The sequence below is a fragment of the Cynocephalus volans genome, chromosome 11, assembly GCF_027409185.1.
Source record: "Cynocephalus volans isolate mCynVol1 chromosome 11, mCynVol1.pri, whole genome shotgun sequence".
Lineage (NCBI taxonomy): Eukaryota > Metazoa > Chordata > Mammalia > Dermoptera > Cynocephalidae > Cynocephalus > Cynocephalus volans.
Window position 1 is genome coordinate 54566809 of NC_084470.1, and position 20316 is coordinate 54587124.

At 40.1% G+C, this 20316-nt stretch overlaps 1 protein-coding gene across 3 annotated transcripts in view; it reads left to right on the forward strand.

The window, feature by feature from the left end:
• The first annotated feature begins 7480 nt into the window (after positions 1–7480).
• Positions 7481–20316, forward strand: part of ABHD5 (abhydrolase domain containing 5, lysophosphatidic acid acyltransferase) — a 28084-nt gene continuing 15248 nt past the window's right edge. For 2 of the 3 annotated variants that reach the window (XM_063114891.1, XM_063114893.1), the window contains exons 1-3: positions 7481–7633; positions 16686–16771; positions 19719–20091. In XM_063114891.1, the coding sequence (XP_062970961.1) occupies positions 7587–7633; positions 16686–16771; positions 19719–20091 (506 nt within the window). In that variant the 5' untranslated portion in view covers positions 7481–7586. Of the gene's footprint in view, positions 7634–8043; positions 8132–16685; positions 16772–19718; positions 20092–20316 lie in introns of those variants that run through there. The other variant, XM_063114892.1, reaches the window with a different exon arrangement.

Consider the following 20316-nt stretch of genomic DNA (forward strand, 5'->3'; position numbering starts at 1 on the left):
TTTATGTCCCTGCCTCCATCCACCATTAGATGTGAGCTTCCCCAGAATGGTATAACCTTGTTTAAGTTGCTCTCTGTAGCTGACATGTTCCCTGAAGGGACTAAAAGCTGGAAGCAATTCCTTTAAAACACTCACTGCAGCTGGGGCAGTAAGTCCTTCCTTGAAGGGAGAATTGAGCACATCTGTGTCCACCACTACATCTCCTTATCCTGAAAACTATCTATCATGTATTACATATCATGTATCTTTTATGAGCATAAGAGGCTACTTAGTAGCACATTTAAAAACTATTCTAAAACTATTTGTGATGTCAGTACTTGATGCTGGAGCAACTCAATATCGATAGGCAAAAAATAAATAAATAAACCTCAACCCAAACATTTCACCTTATATAAAAATTAACCCAAATGTGTCATGGACTTAAACATTATATAATATAAATCTCTAAAACTTTTTTTTGTATATATGTATATTTATTGCAATGATGTATGATAGAGTGCTGAATAAAAGATTTTCAAGCAAAAAAACGTTACATTAAGATAACATTCTTTGGGATGAAAATATGAGTAAGGAGAAAAAGGGAAAATGAGCTAATGTTAAAGAAGAGTTTATGTATTTTTTTGGCTTTTTTACTGCCACATTCAACTTTTAAAAAATGTATTTACCTATTAATATTATTTTTTACATTCTAAGATGTTGTTGAGGAGCAGTTGGGGCAGAGGGGGAGAGGGAAAGGGCTTGGAGGGAAATCGGGTGGGAGGGGGGTTGTGGTCGAGGCTCATGGCACCTCCCTCATTTCAGCAGGGGAGACCAGGAGGCTTCCAGTGGCAGCTCTGTCATTGCTGGGCTGGATGCAGACGTCAGGGGGGTATGACGGAAGCTCTCAGCCTCCCACCACCCTGGCTTGGGAGCCCAGGGTATTTCCAGTGGTGGCTCAGTGGTTGTCACTGGATTGATTGCATATGTCAGGGGGGCATGGTTAAGGCTCTCAGCCCCCTCCATCCTGGCTCAGGAGCCTGGGGCACTTCCTGTGGTAGCTTGGTGATCGTTGCTGCACTGGTTGCAGATGTCAGGGGGGCATGGCTGAGGCCCTCAGCCCCCCACAGCCTCGGCTTGGTAGCCCAGGGGGCTTCTAGTCCTTCTAGGTTTTATAGGTGTTCTTTGGTGGTGTTAGACCTTTACTGGTTAATATCAAACTTTGTCTCTGATCTGCGTGTTTTTTGTTCTTTTCTTTCAGCTTTGTGTTGGATTATTCGCTATTCCCATCACTTAAACTCTGCACTGGAACTAATCTGTTGTCCTTTGCTTACTTCTAAAATGGGGGGACTTCCTGTGGGGACCAGCACTTAAGCCCTGTGGTTGAGCTAAATTGCTGCTTTGCTGTTGATTCCCTGGGGAAGGCTTTTTGTGCAGCTCAAGTTTTAATTGTTAACATTGTATGTACTTCCAGGTTTTGTGAGGTCTTGTTTACCCAGGCTGTGTGGAAACTCTGGTGGGGGCTTGAGTCTTCAGCAAACTGTATCCCCTGCAGTTCTATATTCCTGACCAGCCTCCACTTAGTGGTCCTGTGCTGACTGGAGGGCAGATCAGCTGTCTATGCTATGCCCCAATGCTCCCCAGGTGGGCCAGTCTCTCCCACCACCCACACTCCAAACACTTCCCAGGAGACGGGCCATGTGCCAGTCCCTTGTGGTGACTCACCAGCCTCCGAGTGACTCCTTTTTTTCAGTTGTCTGTGGCTTCTTGCTCCTATGTGGGCCCACAGGAACCATTATTGGTCTTGCTGGCCTGGGGACCACCAAGGCTCTCTTCTCCCCTGTCACCTCCAAGCAACTTCATACAGAGGGCACAGCTGTGTCTTTTGCCAGATCTTGCTCCATGCACTCACCAGCTCCAACCTTAAAGTGGCCGGGGCTTGAAATGTTGGTAGCGATCCTTTCTTTTTCTCATTGTGGCTTCTCCTGCCTTTATAAACTCCATGGATCTCTCCTCCTCTTCCCCTGAGGTCTAGCAGCCCAAGCTTGGCTATCGTTGCTTTTTAATAGTTGTAAATTGGTTGATTTGTGGGAGAGAGTGACACTGGGGACCGTCTATTCCACCATCTTGACTGGAAGCCTCCATAAAACTTTTAGAAAAAAACACAGGAGAAAATCTTCAGGACCTAAGGTTAGGCAAAGAGTTTTTAGACCTGACACCAAAAGTATAATCTATTTTTAAAAAAATCAATAAATGGGATTTTATTAAATTAAAAACTTTTGCTCTGCAAAAGCCCATGTGAAGAGGATAAAAAGACAAGTTACAGATGACAGAAAATATTTGTAAACTACATATCTGACAAAGGACTGGTATCTATAAAATATAAGAAATTTTAAAAGCTCAATAGGTAGAAAAGGGAAAAAATACATGAACAGATATTCCATTGATAAGGACTTATAGATATGGCAAATAAGCACGTGAAAAGATGCTCAGCATCACTAACCATCAGGCAAATGCAAACTGAAACTACAATGGGACATCACTACACACCTATCAGAATGACTAAGAGAAAAAACAGATACACCACACCAGCTAGCCACACCCAGACACCAGCACACACAGAGACAACACCAAAGACTTGTGAAGGTGTGGAGAAACTAGGTCAATCACATTTTGCTGGTGGCAATATACTTGCAAAATGGTAAGCCCACTCTGGAAATAGCTTGGCAGTTTTTAAGAAACAAAACATGCAGCCATCATACGACCCAGCAATTGCACTCTTAGGCATTTATCCCAGAGAAATCAAAACTTCGGCTCACACAAAAACCTGTACATGAATGTTTATGGCAGCTTTATTTGTAATATCTGAAAACTGGAATATGTTCTTCAACAGGTAAATGATTAAACAAACTATGGTCCATCTAACTACGGAATAATACCCAGTAATAAAAAGGAATAAACTATGGAGACATGCAACAAATTTAATCTCCAGAGAATTATGCTGAGAGGAAAAAGTCAACCCCAAAAGGTTACATGCTGTATTATTCCATTTATATAACTTTCTTGAAATGCCAAAATTATAGGAACAGATTAGTGCTTGCCAGAAGTTAAGAATGGGTAGGTTGTGTTTGCAGGAGGGAAGAGGGTGTGGTTATAAAAGGGCAACATGAAGGAACATGAACTAATATTGTAAGATGTTATCACAAGAGAAAACTGGTAAAGGGTACATGGGATCTCTCTGTATTATTCTTACAAATTGCATGTGAATCTGCGATTATCTCAAAATAAAAAGCTAAAAAAAAACCCCAACTATTTGTGAAAAAAATATTAAGCTCAATAAACCAACTATAATAAATTATAATAAATTCGGTATATGAAATAGTGGCATTTACACATTGTTGGGGTAAAGGGTTATCAATCCATGTTGCAAAGGTGATTTGATGATCTACTGCTACATAACAAGCTATATCAAAATGTAGTGGTTTAAAACCACCACTATTTTATTTTCTGACAGTTCTATGGGTCAGGAATTCAAGCTCATCTGGGAAGATATTTTAACCCACATGGTGTCGGTTGGGGTGCACTCAGCTGCACTCAGGTGATGGGTGCACGGGCTGGAGATTCTAAGGCTCTATGCACAAGTCTGGTGCCTCAGGCCTCTTTCTCCACATGGCTAGCAAGGCTCCCTCACAGTATGGTGATCTCAGAGTAGTCAGACTTTTGCCATGGTGGCTGACTTTCAAAAGGGCATATATAAATTGGTGAATGTTGGAGCTACAGTTCTTTTCAGTCCAAGCCTTGGAAATTATACAGCATCACTTCTACTATTGGTCAAAACAAGTCCCAAGTTCAGATTCAAGGGGATAAAAAATAGACCTCGATCGATGTGAGAAGTGGTAAAGAACTTGTGGCTATCTTACTGCATCACAGGGGGCAATTAATTAACTGCTTGGAAAACAGTTTTCTTTGTGGGAAGTTTGGATTTAAAATTACATATTCAATTTTTAAGAATAGATATTTAGCTATTCAGATTTTCTATTTCATCTTGTCAGTTTTTGTAAGTTATATTTTCTAAATATTTTTTGCATCGAAGTTGTCAAATTTATTGGCATAAAGCTGTTTATAATATTGCCTTACTATCTTTTTAATGTTGGTAAGATCTATAGTGATATCCTCTCTTCTGTTCCTGATATCATTAATTTGTGCTTTTTCTTTTCTTGATCTGTTATCTAAGAGCTTATCAACTTTATTAAACTCAAAGAACCAACTTTTGGATCATATTTCATGGATTTTGCTTTTTCTACATATCCATATGCTTTAGATACTTCTGTAATAGAATATATAGATCTATCTCATTTTTCTTAATTGCTGCCATAGTGTTCCATATTATGGAGGTACCAGGATTTATTTAACCATGGGCATTCTTGTTTTTGTTTTGTTTTGTTTTGCTATTAGAATACTGTAGCAAACACTGTTTTACATGTTTCTATGTGCACATGAGAAAGGCCAGACCCCCAGAAGTTAAATTGCTGGCCCAGAGATTACATTAATTTTACATTTTTAAACAGATAACTCCTAGACTGTCTTCCAAATGGCTGTACCAATTTGCATTCCCCCAAATGGGTAGAAACACTCCCCACTGATCCACATCCTTGCCAATATTTAGTACCTTTTCCACTGATGTCATCATGGCTCAAATTTGCATTTCCCTGATCACTGGTGAGTCTGAGCATCCTGTGGCTATTTATGGCTTGAGGATTTTCTCCTCTGAGAAGGACTTTTTATCTATTTTTACTTTTGTTCTTATCATTTTATCTTTACATATAGAAGATATTAAACCTTGGTTTCTTAACATGTTCAAAATAGATTTTTCTAGTCCGTACCAATTTTGCGTTGTTTTATTGTGTATTTTTTCACACAGATGTTTTAAATTTTGATATGGTTAACTTAATCACTCTTTTCCTTTATGGCCTGGTGGTTGTGTCTCACTGAAGAAGGCATTTTATCTGGTTCTGAGAACTTAATTAACATTCATTGGTTAATCAGTCTCCTGTCTCTGAAGGGTTGCTCTATAACTGAGTTCTAGAATCTAGGGGATCACGTTCCTCTTCCTCCTTCCTCCATCCAGCCATGGTGGAGTTTTCAATCTCCCATGCTTTACTCCAGACTTTAATATCTATCAATCCCCTTCCCACCCCTTCCCCATACACACCTTGAAAACAACTTGGAACCACAGAACGTTAGAAGGGATCTTGGGAACTGTCTGGTCTCAAAGTCTCATTTTTTTAGATGGGAACTGTAAGATCTAGACCTTGCTGTCCGACATAGTAGCCATAAGCAATGCATGGCTTTTAAATTTTAAGTTAATTAAAATTAAAATGAAAAATTCAGTCACACTAGTCATATTTCAAATGCCCAATAGCCACATGTGGCTAATGGCTACTGTATTAAACAGTGAGTGTCTAGAACATGTACATCATTGTAGAACATTCTAGCAGCCAGGGCTGGTCTAGTGCTTCGTTACTTAAAGGGTAGTCTGCTGACCAGCAGCGGAAACATAGGCAATCACTGAGAGCTGGTTAGAAATAGAGAATCTCAGGCCCCACCCCAGACCTGCAGAGTTGGACTCGTGATTTAACAAGATCCTCGGGAAGTCTGTATGCAGATTAGAGTCTGCCACACTTGCTTTCTCAACCTATTTAAATTACAGCACTTGGTGATTAGTAGATCACAAAAAGGACATAGATTTGGAGGTGGGGACCAGATTGGCTTTTAAACTATGGGAGATCTGCTCTCAAGGTACTGTCAAAGTGCAGGGAAGCAGGGATGGAGAAGGTCTGGCCCAAGCAGTGGCTGAGGTGGGGCCCTTGAGGTACAGGTTGCAGCAACAGATGTTGGCCTCATTCTCTCCCAAGAAGACACAGTCAAAGGGCTCCAGGATAGCATGGTGGTCAGAACGTAGCGGTAGGGCTCTGTCATTGCTGGCAAGACCCAGGCCTGGATGAATGGCTGATTTCAGCTTGGACTTCTTGACAGAGTCAAGGACAGCTCCTTTACCAGCAGCAAGGTGACGCCTAGGCCAGAGCTACCCACAGAGCTGGGGAAGATCATGAAGCCCCACAGTCTTATGCACTGTTCTGTCAGTTTCTGGATAAACTCCGGCATTGGATCAATGGTCTCTTTTTTTACTATGCAGCAGCCACAGACATCTATGAGAGCAGGCTCCAGGTTCACAAACACTTCTGAGGGGCATGCTTACCAGCACAGCTTGCTGAAAGTGCTGCAAGAGTTGCTGCCACATCCTAGGATTTTGTTACTGAACTCAGTATCACTGAGCAGGGGCTGTGTTACAGGCAGTAGAGTCCCCAATAACCGGGCTGGCCAATATTGATAGAGTGCCATCAGGCTAGATGTGCTCTGAAAGGTAGAGATTATAGAGGGTCAGTTTCTGCCAACACTACAAGTCTCTAGCAACACCATGAATTCCTGTAAAAGTATTTTTTATATGTTCTGGTCTTCCCTAAAATATTTTAAGAATTGGACCAAATACAATAAAAAATATTTATTAGTTATTACTATGCACAAGAGATTGAGTGGCTTTTCCCCCCTAACTCACTGAAGACATCATCTCTATCCTCGAGGAACTTCCAGTGTAGTTGAAAGGATATTCAATAACGTGCATTAAAAAGCCATAACGGGCGGCCCCGTGGCGCACTCGGGAGAGTGCAGCAGCGCTCCCACCGCGGGTTCGGATCCTATATAGGAATGGCCGGTGCGCTCACTGGCTGAGCGCGGTGCGGGCGACACCGCACCAAGGGTTGCGATCCCCTTACCGGTCACAAAAAAAAAAAAAAAAAAAAAAGCCATAACAATTACACAAGGCAGAGAATCTGAATACCAGAGAGGTGACAGAGATAGGTTTACAGGGCGGCTCGGAGGAGAGAAAAAGAGGCTTTAATGAGGGAGGAAAGTCAGAGGGGAGCAACGAACTGAGTCTAAAGTAAGGGGTGATATATTAGTGTAGCTTCCGTAAAGGCATCCTTTCTCAGCGCATAGAAGACTGGGCATATGGTAGGCACACACTGAATACGAATGGATAAATGGTAGGGAGGCCGCGGGGAAGGGCTGACGGAATTGCCAAACAGCACCTCGACTGTGGCACTCCCGTTCACCAGTGCAGTATCTATCGGGTGTTATCTAGGCTCTTCCAGAGCAGGGTCACGCCTCAATCCCCAGCGTATACCAGGCGCCTACCCAGTGCCCATCACCTGACAGTCAATACCAGCGGAATGATACACTAATGCAGTCATTATTCAAATTAGTTACACCTAACTCTGCCGGGCATGCCTCACCAGTCCCTCCAGGTTGACTGTGCTGCACAGCGCCCACACCCGAACGCTGCGGAACGCTGCGGACCAGACGACGCATGCCTGGCTTGTGGGCGGGGGCGGGGGTGGCCGGGCACGCGCCCGCGCCGCCGGGTCGCGCTGTGGGCGGACAACGCATGCGCGGGCGGCGCGGCCTTAAGGGTGGCGGCGGCCCGGGGCGGCCCAGTCGGCCTGTCAGCCGGCTTCGTGGCACGCTGAGGCGCTATCCGGGAGGCGGCGAATATGGCGGCAGAGGAGGACGAGGTGGACTCGGCGGATACCTGCGAGAGGTGAGTGCGACAGGGGACATCGGGAGGAGCTGCGTGGTTCTCGGGCGCGCGCCCGCCGCGAAGGCCGGGTCCGGGCCCAGTGGGCAGCACCCAGCACCCAGGACTCTAAGTCGCTTGGCGGCGGCTGACGGCTCCCTCGTCCGGCCTTGGCGCGAATCCGCGCAACGCCCCGAGGAGAAGCCCCGGCGACCCTCTGCCCCAAGTGGGCTCCCGTCAGCGCCGGGGCCCCGGAGGCGTCTGAGTCTGACCCCGGCCGCCCCGGGAGGCCGCCTTGACCCCTGAGCCGAGGGACCGCCCGGTTGTTGTGTAAGCGGCTCCGCGCGACCCGCGACGCAGCTGGCCGCGGCGCCCAGACCCGAGCTCGTTCTCAGCAAAGGGACCCCGACCCTGCCCCAGCGTGGCCAGCTGGCGGTGACCGGCCGACCCTGCACCTGACTTCGGGTCGTGGGAAATGGCGGAGTCACTCTGTCCACTTCCGAGCGCGGCTTCCATCTTCAGGTACATTCTGTGATCTGTCCAGCCTGGAGCAAGACCGAAAGTGCCGCCGGGGCAGGTCCTCCCCAAAGCCGGGAGGAAGGGGCGGTGCTTCCTTGGGGGAGTATTAGTCCCAGAGCCTAAATTCACTCTAGAAACAGCGGGATCGAGGGAAGAAAAGCCCAGCATTAGGGAAAGGGGGGTTGGGGACGTGGGTGTATGGCTTTAGGTTTCAGAAAACGGTTAACTTACAGATACTTTATAGAAAAAAGGTTAGAACTTAAGATACAGATAAATTCAGAAGTGATAATCCATCTTTTAGATGGAGATCTTTTACTTCCAAGCTTCACTCTCCCTTTTTGTTTGTGCTTCTGGGATTATTCTGGCATTACTGGAAAAGTGTGTGTTGAGTGTGCCTCAGAAGAAGACGTACATGTAGGAAACTTTGTGGAAGATGGAAGACAGATGTCTTTTGTGAAGCTTTTTGATATACAAATATACTGAGTTTAAATTATTCTTTTCTACATGTAATTGACTTCATGCACTTGTTAGTAGAAGAATAGTAATTGGTGGAAAAATTAAATTGCTGTTAAGATTTGTATGAGTTCATTTCTGTTGCTTATAACAGAAATATCTGAAACTGGGTAATTTGTAAAGAAACAATATTTATTGCTTACAGTTTCACAGGCTGGGAAGTCCAAAGTCCAGAGACACATCTGATGAGAGCCTTCTTTGGTGGTGGCTTCAGTGTGGCAGGGTATCACACTCAGAGAAAGGCAGAAACAAGAGAGAGCTAACCTCCTCTCTGGCTCTCCTTTTAAAGCCCTCAGGACAATGCCCATGACCACCATTAAATTTACTAGGGTGTGATCCTCACAATCTAATTATGTCTTCAAGGCCCCACCTCTCAATTACCATAATAGGATTTCCCACCCTCTTAACACTGTCACCATGGGGATCAAACCTCAGTGAGTTTGGGGGAACAACCAACCCACAGTAAGGTTATTGCCTTATTTCTCAAGGCTAGTTATTTATATTGAAAAGGAAACTTATGTACTTCCCCATATGTATTTAGTATTTTGACAACAGTTCAACTTCAGATGTCTGGAGAAATTTGCATAGGAAACATAACCTAACTGATAGAATATAGAGTCCATGAAAACAAGGGTATGTGGAAAGATACCAGAGGGGAAAAATTGTGAAATATTAGAAATTAGGTTCTTCCCTTGAGTTGTTTATATGATGAATGGATTGACTATTTTGGTTTGTTGATGAACTTTCTTGTTACATTGAGGTGAGATACTGAATGTCATACAGATGCAAGTAGGAACCCAAATGGCAGCTTGTGTTCCCATCTGGTTTGTCACAACTTTTTTCACTTGCTCTGAGACTGCTTTCATGTGTACTCTTTGGTCTTGATGTTGTTGTGGGGCTTGGGGACGTGGGAGTCCAGGGAACACCGTGAAAGGGATTTATGTCTTTTGGTGATAGCTGGAGGTCATTACGGACAAACCATGAAAAATCCTTAGTAGCTGACCAGCCAAAGTCACTAGACAGAAGTGGGCCTCCCTGGTATTCTTGACAATAAACTTGAGCAGTGTCCAATGTCCACACTGGTATGGCCTTCTGAATTGTACCAAGCAGGCAAGCAGAAAATGCTGAGCTCCTGACCCTGTTTTGGGTGTTCCCTAAATGTGATTGTGTTAAACCTAAGTTTGATTCTGTGTGCTAGGTATTACTGTTCCCATTTTGCAGTTGGAACTGCCACTGGGAAGGCTACTAGCAACCCAGCATCAAGTTGCAGGGCTGCATTGGAGCCCTCTGGGTGTCTGGATTTAGTCTAAGGTGCTTTCCCCGCATTTTTGCTGACTCTTACTGGGATTGGGATTCATGTGGGATGTTTGGCTCTTGTTTTGAATAGAGCTCCCTGTCCTTAACACATTTGAGGTTTACATGAGACGATGACATTAACAAAGGAAACATTTATAGAATGGTCATCTGACAGCATTTTGGAGCATATGATTCTTGTCTTTTCCTTTGTGGTACTTAGTGAAGACAGGCATGCAGAGACCCATTTTTGCTTTCAACATCCAACCCTTTTCAGTTGCAGTACAGTTGACAAAGCTAAATGTAACAAGAGTAGAGTAGACTTCTGTGAATTGCTGTTAAGGTTGTCCCAGAGAACGATTGTCAGTTGAGCTTAGAGGAAAACTCTCTTAATTGCTCAGTTACAGAGGACCATAAAAGAGGTGGTTTGAAGTGGTGTGCTGGAGTTCATTTGTACTGTCAAGCCATTGCTAAATTGTAAGGAATTTTTCCAACTTTTGGCAGCTTGAAATTGGCCATGCTGGGAGTATTTACACCATGGAAATCATCAATATAAATAAGTGTTTTCTCTCCCTTCACTACTTCAGTCAGTTTGCCAGCACCCCACTGGGTTTACATTAGGATTCGAAATGTAGTTTTATGACTCAGAGATAGGAGAGTAGATTTCTCTATCTCTTAAAAAAACTGCCAAGATATGTGCCTTCCTCCTTGCTACCATCTCCCCTTCCCAAACCTTGCTACCTGACTTCTTAAAAATCACAAAACTCCTTAATACCACATCCCAGTGGCCTTTTATTTTTCTCAGTACTTATTCTTCTTGAGTCTTTTTTAGTGTTTAGTACTGTAAGATAGCTACTTCTTTTCTAAACTCTTATTAGACATTCTACCTGTTATGACATCTTGCCTCTTGTCTTACTGGAGACCAGGTTCTCTTCTTTTTCCTGTTCTGTAAATGTAGTCATTTTCCAAGATTCTATCTCCATCCTTGCTTTTTTTATTTGTCTTGTTTACTCACACTTCTGGAACTATCTTGTCTGTAGAGAGGACTGAGAATTTGTTTTCTTTCTGGAGTCTTCCTCTGTACTCTGCTGATGTTTCTAATTGTCAGATGTTTGCGCCTGATTCCTCAAATTTGACATGTTCAGATAGGGATCTTTTGTGCACCTTCCTTCCCTCAAACTAAGCAATACAAGAAGCTCAGTTCTTTTCCCTGACTTCCTCTTTTTATCAAGGCAATTATGTTCTTCTGGTCATCCAGGATCACAGCGGTGGCATTATCTTTTTTCTCTCCTCCAAGCCCTCTTCATTGCCCCTGAATACCAAATCTCTTACCAAGTCCGTTAGATTCTAAGTGTAAAACATCTCATCCATTCCCACAACCTGGGAAGCCACCTGGTTCAGAGACTCCTTATTGTCTTCCCTGGATTATTGCAGGCTTGGTGACTTGCTTAAAAATAGCTCATTTCGTTAGTTACTTTTACATTTCTATCAGGCACAGTCTTGTTTGTAGCACAGCTGTGTCTTTATTATATGTCCTGTCTCACACAGTGCCTTTATTATGTATCCTCAGCCTGACTTCAAAGCCCTTTGCAGGCATTGTGGCTCCCATCTAGCTTTGGAGTCATTTCCTCCCTGTGCACTGGGCTCTAGCCAAACTGAATCTTTTGTTATTTTCCTAAATATGTTCCTTGCTAGCCTCCCATTTTCCTGTGGCTTGGTTCACATTGTTTTCTCTAACCCTGAACAGATTGTGATCTCCCATCTCTAAAGGTTTGTGGTATTTTCTCAACTTTCTTTATGACATTTACACCATTATTTCATAGTATAGTTATCTGTACATTGTTTTGTCAGCTCAGTGACGGCAAAGCTTTTGTCTTACTCAAATGTCTAGTAGAGCCTAAAGGGGCTATATATATAGTAAGCTTCATTAAATTTTTTATTAAACACTTCAACTATTATAAATTTATGCTGACACAAACATTCAAATAGAAAACCTTATAGTTGATTATACATTTTGTAGATGTATGACATAATTTTTTCATCATAAAATATTTAGAAAAGTTTGAATTTGAATAGGACAGTTAGGATTATGAACTTAAATTGTATTGGGGAGGTTGGGAATAGGATTCTATTTCTTGACCTTAGATGAACCAACTCATGCTTCACTGTGTTCCCTGCTCTCCAAAATGCCAATGCAGATTTCAGTCTTGCAACAAAGAACTTGTTAACAAAAGACTGTAAAGTCCCAGGGGTAGCCTACTTAATAAAAAACAACACTGGATAATACATTTCAGAATTACAAATGTCTCTGAATGAGTACTTAAAGATTTGACCTATATTATTTATAGCAGTTTCAGAACAGATATTGGTTTAAAAATTGCCTTGACTATTTGTTAGACTTTTAGTCTAAGCTCATGGTTCTATAATTCCTTACTCCTGATTGTAAATTATAAAAAAAATGTTGGGAGGGATGATTTTATTAAAAATGATTATTCAGTTTGAGATCTAAGATTTTTAGTTTTATTCTTTTTATTGTCTAGTGGATGAACTTATTTTAGAAGTGACCCAAAGAAATGTCACTCTGACTTGTTAGGTAAAGTGAATCTAAAAGTACACATGTAGCTTCTTCAAATATGTTCAATGATGAGATCATATAAGTGTGTGATTCTAGAATGGTTTGTTTCCTGTGTGAGGGAAGGTAGGAAACAATTGATAGAAATATATTACCAGCACATGGCTTGTCTAAAATACTGATTCTCCAACTCTGGGTCTTTAAAGTTATAGGTTAGAAGGCGGGGGGTCGAGGTGGTGGGGTGGAGAGAGGAACAGACTATTAATTAATGTGTTAAAATATATTAGAGAGCCTGTATTGTCATCGATCTAATGGTTAGTGATAATTTGAATCATTTAAGTATCATATATCTAAAATAAAATGATATGTTAGTCACTTAAATTGCAGTTGTATGCAATAATATTTGTTTTGTTTTGTTTTTCCTCTTTCCCAAGAATAGGATTTAAGAACTTAGTTTCCAAGAAAGAAGGCCTGTATTTGCCCAAGTGTTACAATTTCCAATGTGGAAGTTTTTAATCATACATTGGTCGAGGAATTATTTCACTTCAAACTAATTTGGATATTTATAATAAAAATCAAAAAACCTCATGGTTTCTTTAAATGAGATAAAATACTATGCTTACATTAGTTTATTGAGAGCAATAATAAAATTATATAAGTTTCTTTCTCAACTCATCCAGTATAGAGATGGAGCCATTTTAAACAAAATATAATGAAATCCTTTTTACTTATCACCTAATTAGAAATGTTATTTAAATGGCCAAGAGTGTGTGGAAATTGGCCAGACTTCTGCATATTTTCTTCAGAATACTTTGAAATCTCTTTCGCTGTGTCACAATATTTATAGATTGTGCAATTCAGGTTTAGTAATACTATAGATAGTCAAATGTCTTAGAGAACAAAACACGGATTACCAGAAACTTAATTGTTGATGGCATGGGATGTAAGTACAATGTTAGTGATATTAAAAAAAAAAAAAGATTAGGTAGAAAGTTAAGGGAAAAAATTGGTGTCTATCTTTCAAACTCAGGATATTTAAGATCAGATTTTTAGGTAAATATAATCTATTAATACGTTAAACACATCTTACTTGGCTTTCCTTAGAATAGCCACCTCTAGTGTGGTCTTTTAAAAAGCATTTCTTATTCAGAAGTCTGCTCACTGAGAAGATTCTTTCTCAGTTTTCTCTATGGTTAGTATAAAGCAAGAGTCCATTTATTTATTTATTTTTTTGATTAGATGCTTCAGGACTTAGATCCTCTGCTGGCTAATAAGGTCAGTGCCCAAGTGACGGGGCTGTGTAGAAAACCTTTTGGTGCACATTGGTAAGCCTTCCTGGTGTCATAGGTGTTTACTTTTGGAAAGTTGTAGTCCCTGTGGTGAACGACTTTCCTCTGTAGTGCGACTGACCCTTTGGTCTCTTCTGAAGTTTAGGGCCTCGGTGATGAATGATAGTGTTTATTGATTATCTGCTTAAATAAAATAGTTTGGCTTTGCTTTTCTATTCGTTTTTCAATAGTATGAAGAGGCAGTCCTGTATCCCTGTATGTAGTTTACTGTTTTATAGCTGGGCCATCTGAATTTAATTTTTACCTTGAATTTTGTGACCTCAAAAGACTGGCTAGATATGTGATAAGCTTCAGTCTTGTGTCCTTAGTTCCAGTCTCATGACATTAGTTCCAGTCTTCCATATACTAAGCCAAGGAATGTTGAACAACACTGAATGGCATAGGATATCTTGTGGAAGGAACAGAGGGTCTCTTCGAAGGTGAAGTTAATTTACCCAAAGACAGGAGGTAGGGTTTTAAAAGGTTGAAGCAAGAGAGGTGGCAAGATAAGGTGTGAGAACTCTTGAACAAAGGGCAGTCAATTAAAGGAGGGAAAGGTAGACCATTGCTTTTCACTCTTTGGAAATGTTCCTTTGAGCTTGTTATATGCATAGCACTCAATCCTGTAGACTATCTCTAAGAAAGAAGTAGAAGACAGTTTCTATGAAACATTTTATTATCTGGTTAAAATAAAACTAACAGAAACACTGTCAGGGCTTAGGGGAAGAGTGGTAAAGATACCACTCTTTATCACTAATGGTTCCATTAGCGTGAAAATGTTTTACTATGTTTTGTTAAATATAGATTTTTTAGTTTAAATATACTTTAGAAAAACCCCACTTTAAAAAAAAAATTGTCTGCTTTGGTGAAAAGGCTGCTGTGAAAACCTAAAGAGAGTTGGTGCCTCTTCTCGTGATTGAAGAACCCTAATTTTTAATGCAATGCACTAGGCTTACAAACGTGAAAATATTTTGCCCCTTTTCTAAATTGAGCTGGTCACTAGACGGCAAAATCCATGGATTGAAAATCCCATCTTCAAAAGTTGGTGATAAGTGATAAATTGATAGAGATAGGCATAATTTCTATATTACATAACTTTTTTTTTTTGTTTAACTCTGGTGTCTTGTACATAGTATTCAGAATCTGAATTATTTTTTGAATGTAATTTTTTTTAAAAAGACTTAAACAAAGATTGCATTTGTGTTTTCTTTGCCCCACTTGTCTTATCATGTCATTTGGAGCAATAGTGGATTATAATTCATTTCAGTTTATTTATTTATTTATTTATTTTGGTATTGACCTCTGATTCTTTCTGGCAAAGAACTGTGCCATGATTTGAGGGATATTTATTTAAAAGAATTGATGAGATTGAGTTGTAAGTAATTTCCCATTGGTACTAGTTCATATTCTTGTGGTTATAGACCTGATGCCTGCTCAAGGACAAAACAACTTTAGCTTAATGATAGTTTACTTTGTTTTTTCTTTTTACGGCTCTAAAGATCATGAAATTCTTTTAATTGCCTCTTAACCACTTTTTCCAACAATTGAAAAATTGTTGAATGAATTGAAAAATTCACTGTCAAAGCCTTGAATCATTTTTCCTAAATAATTTGTAAATAAGTTTATATATTTTCAAATAGACTAACATTAATAATATTTTCTATTATTTTTATATCTCGACAGTAAGTTATATGTAACATTTATCCTGTTAATGCACACCTATTCTTATTCATGTATTCTCTATCATGATAGTGGTACCCTAAGACAGAAGATTGGGAATCCTTATTATACCTCTAATTAACATCCAACCAATTCCAGCCTGCTTGCTTTTAAATATTCCTTGGCCACATCTTCTTGTCTCTGCTCCTATTGCCAAAGCCTTGATTCAGGCCCTTCCCTCTCATTTGGAATCTGTAGTAGTTGGTCACTTTTCCTCTTCTAATTCATTTTTCTTTCACCAGAAAGTTCTCGTTTTAAATAATACAGGCCATATGCTAAGCCCTTGCTAACTGTCAAAAGACTTCTGAAGCTCTACATTGTCTCAGATTAATACAATAAGCTTTTGGTCTGCTGCTGACAGGCCAGAAGTTGAAGGCCCACCCTCTCCTTGGTTGGCTATAAGCTAATTGTGTTCAGTTTCTGCCTCCCCACACCTTTCCTCACCTGTTGCCTCAGACCTGCTTCCTTGTTGTCTTTGTCTGGCTGTCTTCTGACAGATGCGTCTGTCATTCTTTTCATCTATTGTTTGCTGAAACCCAAACCTTTTTTGTTTTTCTATTAACAGTTAACCAGTTCACCCTAAGCAGATTGTACACAGGCCAGTCCCCTGTATTTGTATTAGGGGCATTTTAGTACTCTTTTTTATGAGATTTGAAGCCTTTTTTTTTTTTTTTTAACATCTCAGATTTGAATTAGATTTCTTTTCTCTCAGTCCCCATAGCGGGTACCTTTTGTAGTCACAATGAACCACCATTTAAATGAACCTATTCATAGTCTTTAAATTTTTTGCGCTTCTACCCTGATAAAAGGTTGTCTTGCAGTGGGGGAACAACACCTTTTTTGTCTTTTCTTCTTGTTCTGCCCACTTTTAGCCTCTACTTGATTATTTGGAATCTGACTATTCATGAAGATAAAATGGACTTTGATATCTGATTGTAGGTACACAGGTTAAAGTTGAATATCTGTAACCCACTAGTTACCACAATGCTTTACCCATTAGGTGACTTTTGTCATATAAAGCTTCACCATTACATAGTAAATTTTCTATGCTGCTCTTCTTCTCTGCATGTAATAGTTGGGAGTTGAAAAGATCCTGAACTCACCTATCTGTATTTTGGTTTTGGTGCTCTAGGTCAGGATGGCTAACTGGCTGGCTTCCTACATGGTGCCCTACATCTACATCACACCTTAAAGAAGCTGAAGAGAAAATTTTAAAATGTAAGGTTTTCTTCTTGTAAGTTACATCACTTTGCCCTGAAACTGGAGATAAGATTCTGTGGTGTGTTAGTTTTTGGCAAAATAACATTTCCTTTTCCATGTCATCAGCAAGTACATCAGCAGAAATGTAGGAGGGCAGTGGTTCCCAAACTTTGTGCTCTTGTGTACCTGTTATACTCTTAAATTAGTAAGGACCCCAAGGAGCTTTGTTTATTGGTTATAGTAATCAGTATTTATTATGCTGAGAATTGAAATTGAATAATTGAAAATATGTTAATTAATTTATTTTAAAATAATAGAAATAAACCCATCATAGGTTAAAATAAATAACAGGTTGGTTTTTAAAAAAAAACAAAACTACTTCCTAAACAAAAATGTAATGAGAAGAGTAATATTGTGTACATGTTTACAAATCTCATTAATGTCTGGCTTAATATGAGGCAGCTGGATTCTCATAGTTTCTGCATTAAGTCTGTTAGGTAATCACATATCAGGTGACCTCCGGAAAACCCATTAGAGACTGAAAGTGAAAAAGACAAATAAAGTCTTAGTATTATTATGAAAATAGTTTTGACCTCCTGGGCCTTCTCAAAGAGTCTCTCAGGAACACCCCTGCTCCCTCTGGTGTCCCCAGACTATAAGGTGTTCCAGAGCAGGCAGACTTGTATAGTGGAACAAATATTAGAATGAAATCTGGTAACCAGGTGGTCTAGGCCCAGATCTGCCACCGGGTGGTTACAGGATCTTGGGCAGGTCACTCTGCTCAGCTTCCCATTTCTCACCTGTAAAATGAGAGTAGGGTAATCCTTAGAATTCTTTCATGGGTCTAGCATTCTAGGATTCTTTAATTTGGATTTATATTTGTGTAGAAGCCTTATTTTGTTTCTTATGAGCACTGAAATTTATCTAAACTTGTACTGTCAGAACATTCCCAGGTTTCTGTGGGTATAGTTTTAAGCAATAGTGTTTATTGTACATTTTTCTTTTGCTGATAAAGTTTAGAGGAGTAGATTAAGCAATGTGGTTCATACACATGATTATTTTGTATGCATATAAAGATGTTTGTCCATGCCTGTTTTTCATCCTCTTTACCACTAATGAGTTTTCTTGTTTTTGCAATTGAATGTGATTCAAGAGTAAGTGACCATAACTGGGTATATCCTTAGAAAGGGATAATTAGCCATCTTACATGGATATATAATGTGAAAATGAATTTCTGCTCACTCCATATACTTGGGTAATCTAGCTCTCTACAAAACTGGGAAAGTTGTCATTGTAGTTTACAAAATAAAAAAAATTCTTGTCGGGGGAAAAGAGGGTGCTAGATGCTCAATTTATGCATTTAAAAAACATTGATTTCTTACAACTAGGTTCTAGGGATGCAAACAGGAGTGAGAATTGGTGCCTGTTCTGATATCAGACATGAAAGCAAGTGACTAATACAGTGGGATGAGCTCTCTAATAAACATTACAGATAGTTTTTATGATAAGATGCAGACATCTGTGCTCAAAATGCTGAAGTGATTTGGCTTGGAACTATTGCCAAATCAACTCCTTTTTGAAACTAGTAGCATTTCGCCCCACTTGGGGGCATGGGTTCTGTTAATATTGTGAATGAGTACTGGGTTTCACTTTGCTGCCACTATGTGGATGCCAAAACTGAGATTCTTTGGTTCAAAGGCAAAAACTCCTGTGTCTCCGATGTTTTGTGTACTGAAGATGAATATGAAAAAATAACTAAGGAGTATATTTAAGATGTAGCTTTTCAGTTGATAATTTAATGTACATAAATTGCAAATTTGGTTTCATCTTTAGTTATTTTTTAGGGCTGTTTAAATTATCTAGTCCCACAGCACTGAAGGTAAAATGAGAGTTTTGATGTACAGAATTTTGAGCATTTGCATTTTCTGGAAGATTGCTGGACTTGAACTCAGGTTACCTGATGCCTCATGCTGAGGAGTCCCTACCATACCATGTCACCTCTTTTCTACAAAACTTTGAAATACCTTAAGATTTCACTTACATGTTGTATTAGTCTGTTTCTGTTTCTTATAACAAAATACCTGGAACTGGGTAATTTGTAAGAAAACAAAATTTATTGCTTAGAGTTTTGGAGAGTGGGAAGTCCTAAGTCTAGGGAACACATCTGGTGAGGGCCCTCTTTGATGGTGACTTCGGTGACACAGGGTATCACACACACATTGCAAGAAAGGCAGAAGCAAGAGAGAGCTAACCTCCTCACTGGATCTCCTTTAAAGCCTTCAGAACAATGCCCATGACCACCATTAAACCGTCAATGGATTAATCCATTTATGAGGGCATGATCCTCACAATCTAATCATCTCTTTAAGGTCCCACCTTTCAACTACCCTAATAGGATTTGGGGATTAAGCTTCAATGAATTGGGGGGACAGTCAGTCCACAGCACATGTTTAATACAGATACCAATAATCCTTTTCTAAATTCATGATTACTTTTTAGGGAAAAATGATTTTTTCAAGTCTGACTTCAGTCTTCAATGCTTTATCTGTCAAGCATTCTACAAATTCAGGGTTATTCTTTTGTAATGGTTTGCAAAGCTAGAGAACTTAAAATAATGGATTCAGTGACCACTAAGTTTCCCTGCAGTTCTAAGACTGTAATACCCTTGTTTGATAGATGTGTAAAGAAGTCAGAAGGTAATATGACTTGCCAAAGACCTTGGCTGCAGGTGCTTGAGGTTTGTCTGAGGTAGTCCTTCCCACTCATATGTAAAACATGGTCATTTACAATTATTTGCTTCCATAAAATATGTACTTTTTTTTTTAGGGCTGACATAATAAAGACTAAAATCATATGATTGGATACTAGATGATTTCTAGATTATTAATTTTGGGTTTCTCTGAGGATACTCCCCTTTTCAGAAGTAGTGAAGCTAAACAGAATTTCTCTTTTATATTTTCATTAGGTGTCCCCTGCACATACAAAAAAGAATCTGTTCGCATATCTAATGGAAATAAAATATGGACACTGAAGTTTTCTCATAATATTGCAAATAAGACCCCACTTGTCCTCCTCCATGGTTTTGGAGGAGGTCTTGGACTCTGGGCACTGAATTTTGGAGATCTTTGCACCAATAGGCCTGTCTATGCTTTTGACTTACTGGGCTTTGGACGAAGTAGTAGACCCAAGTTTGACAGTGATGCAGAAGAAGTGGAGAATCAGTTTGTGGAATCCATTGAAGAGTGGAGATGTGCCCTAGGATTGAACAAAGTGATCTTGCTTGGGCACAACCTGGGTGGGTTCTTGGCTGCTGCTTACTCACTGAAGTACCCATCAAGGTAAGTGATGGTGACAGAAGAGAGGGATTATAACTGGCATTCAAGTGCAGTCTCTAGTTCTCATCTCTGGTGGTTGTTGGTATCTGAGTCTTACAAGGCACATATTCTCTTAAAGGACCCTATAGAACAAATAGCCACAACCGAGAGCCAATACAGTAGCTGAAATAATGATGTGAGATTTTCCTATTATACATGCAACATGTTGATAGGCATGAGAAAGGACTT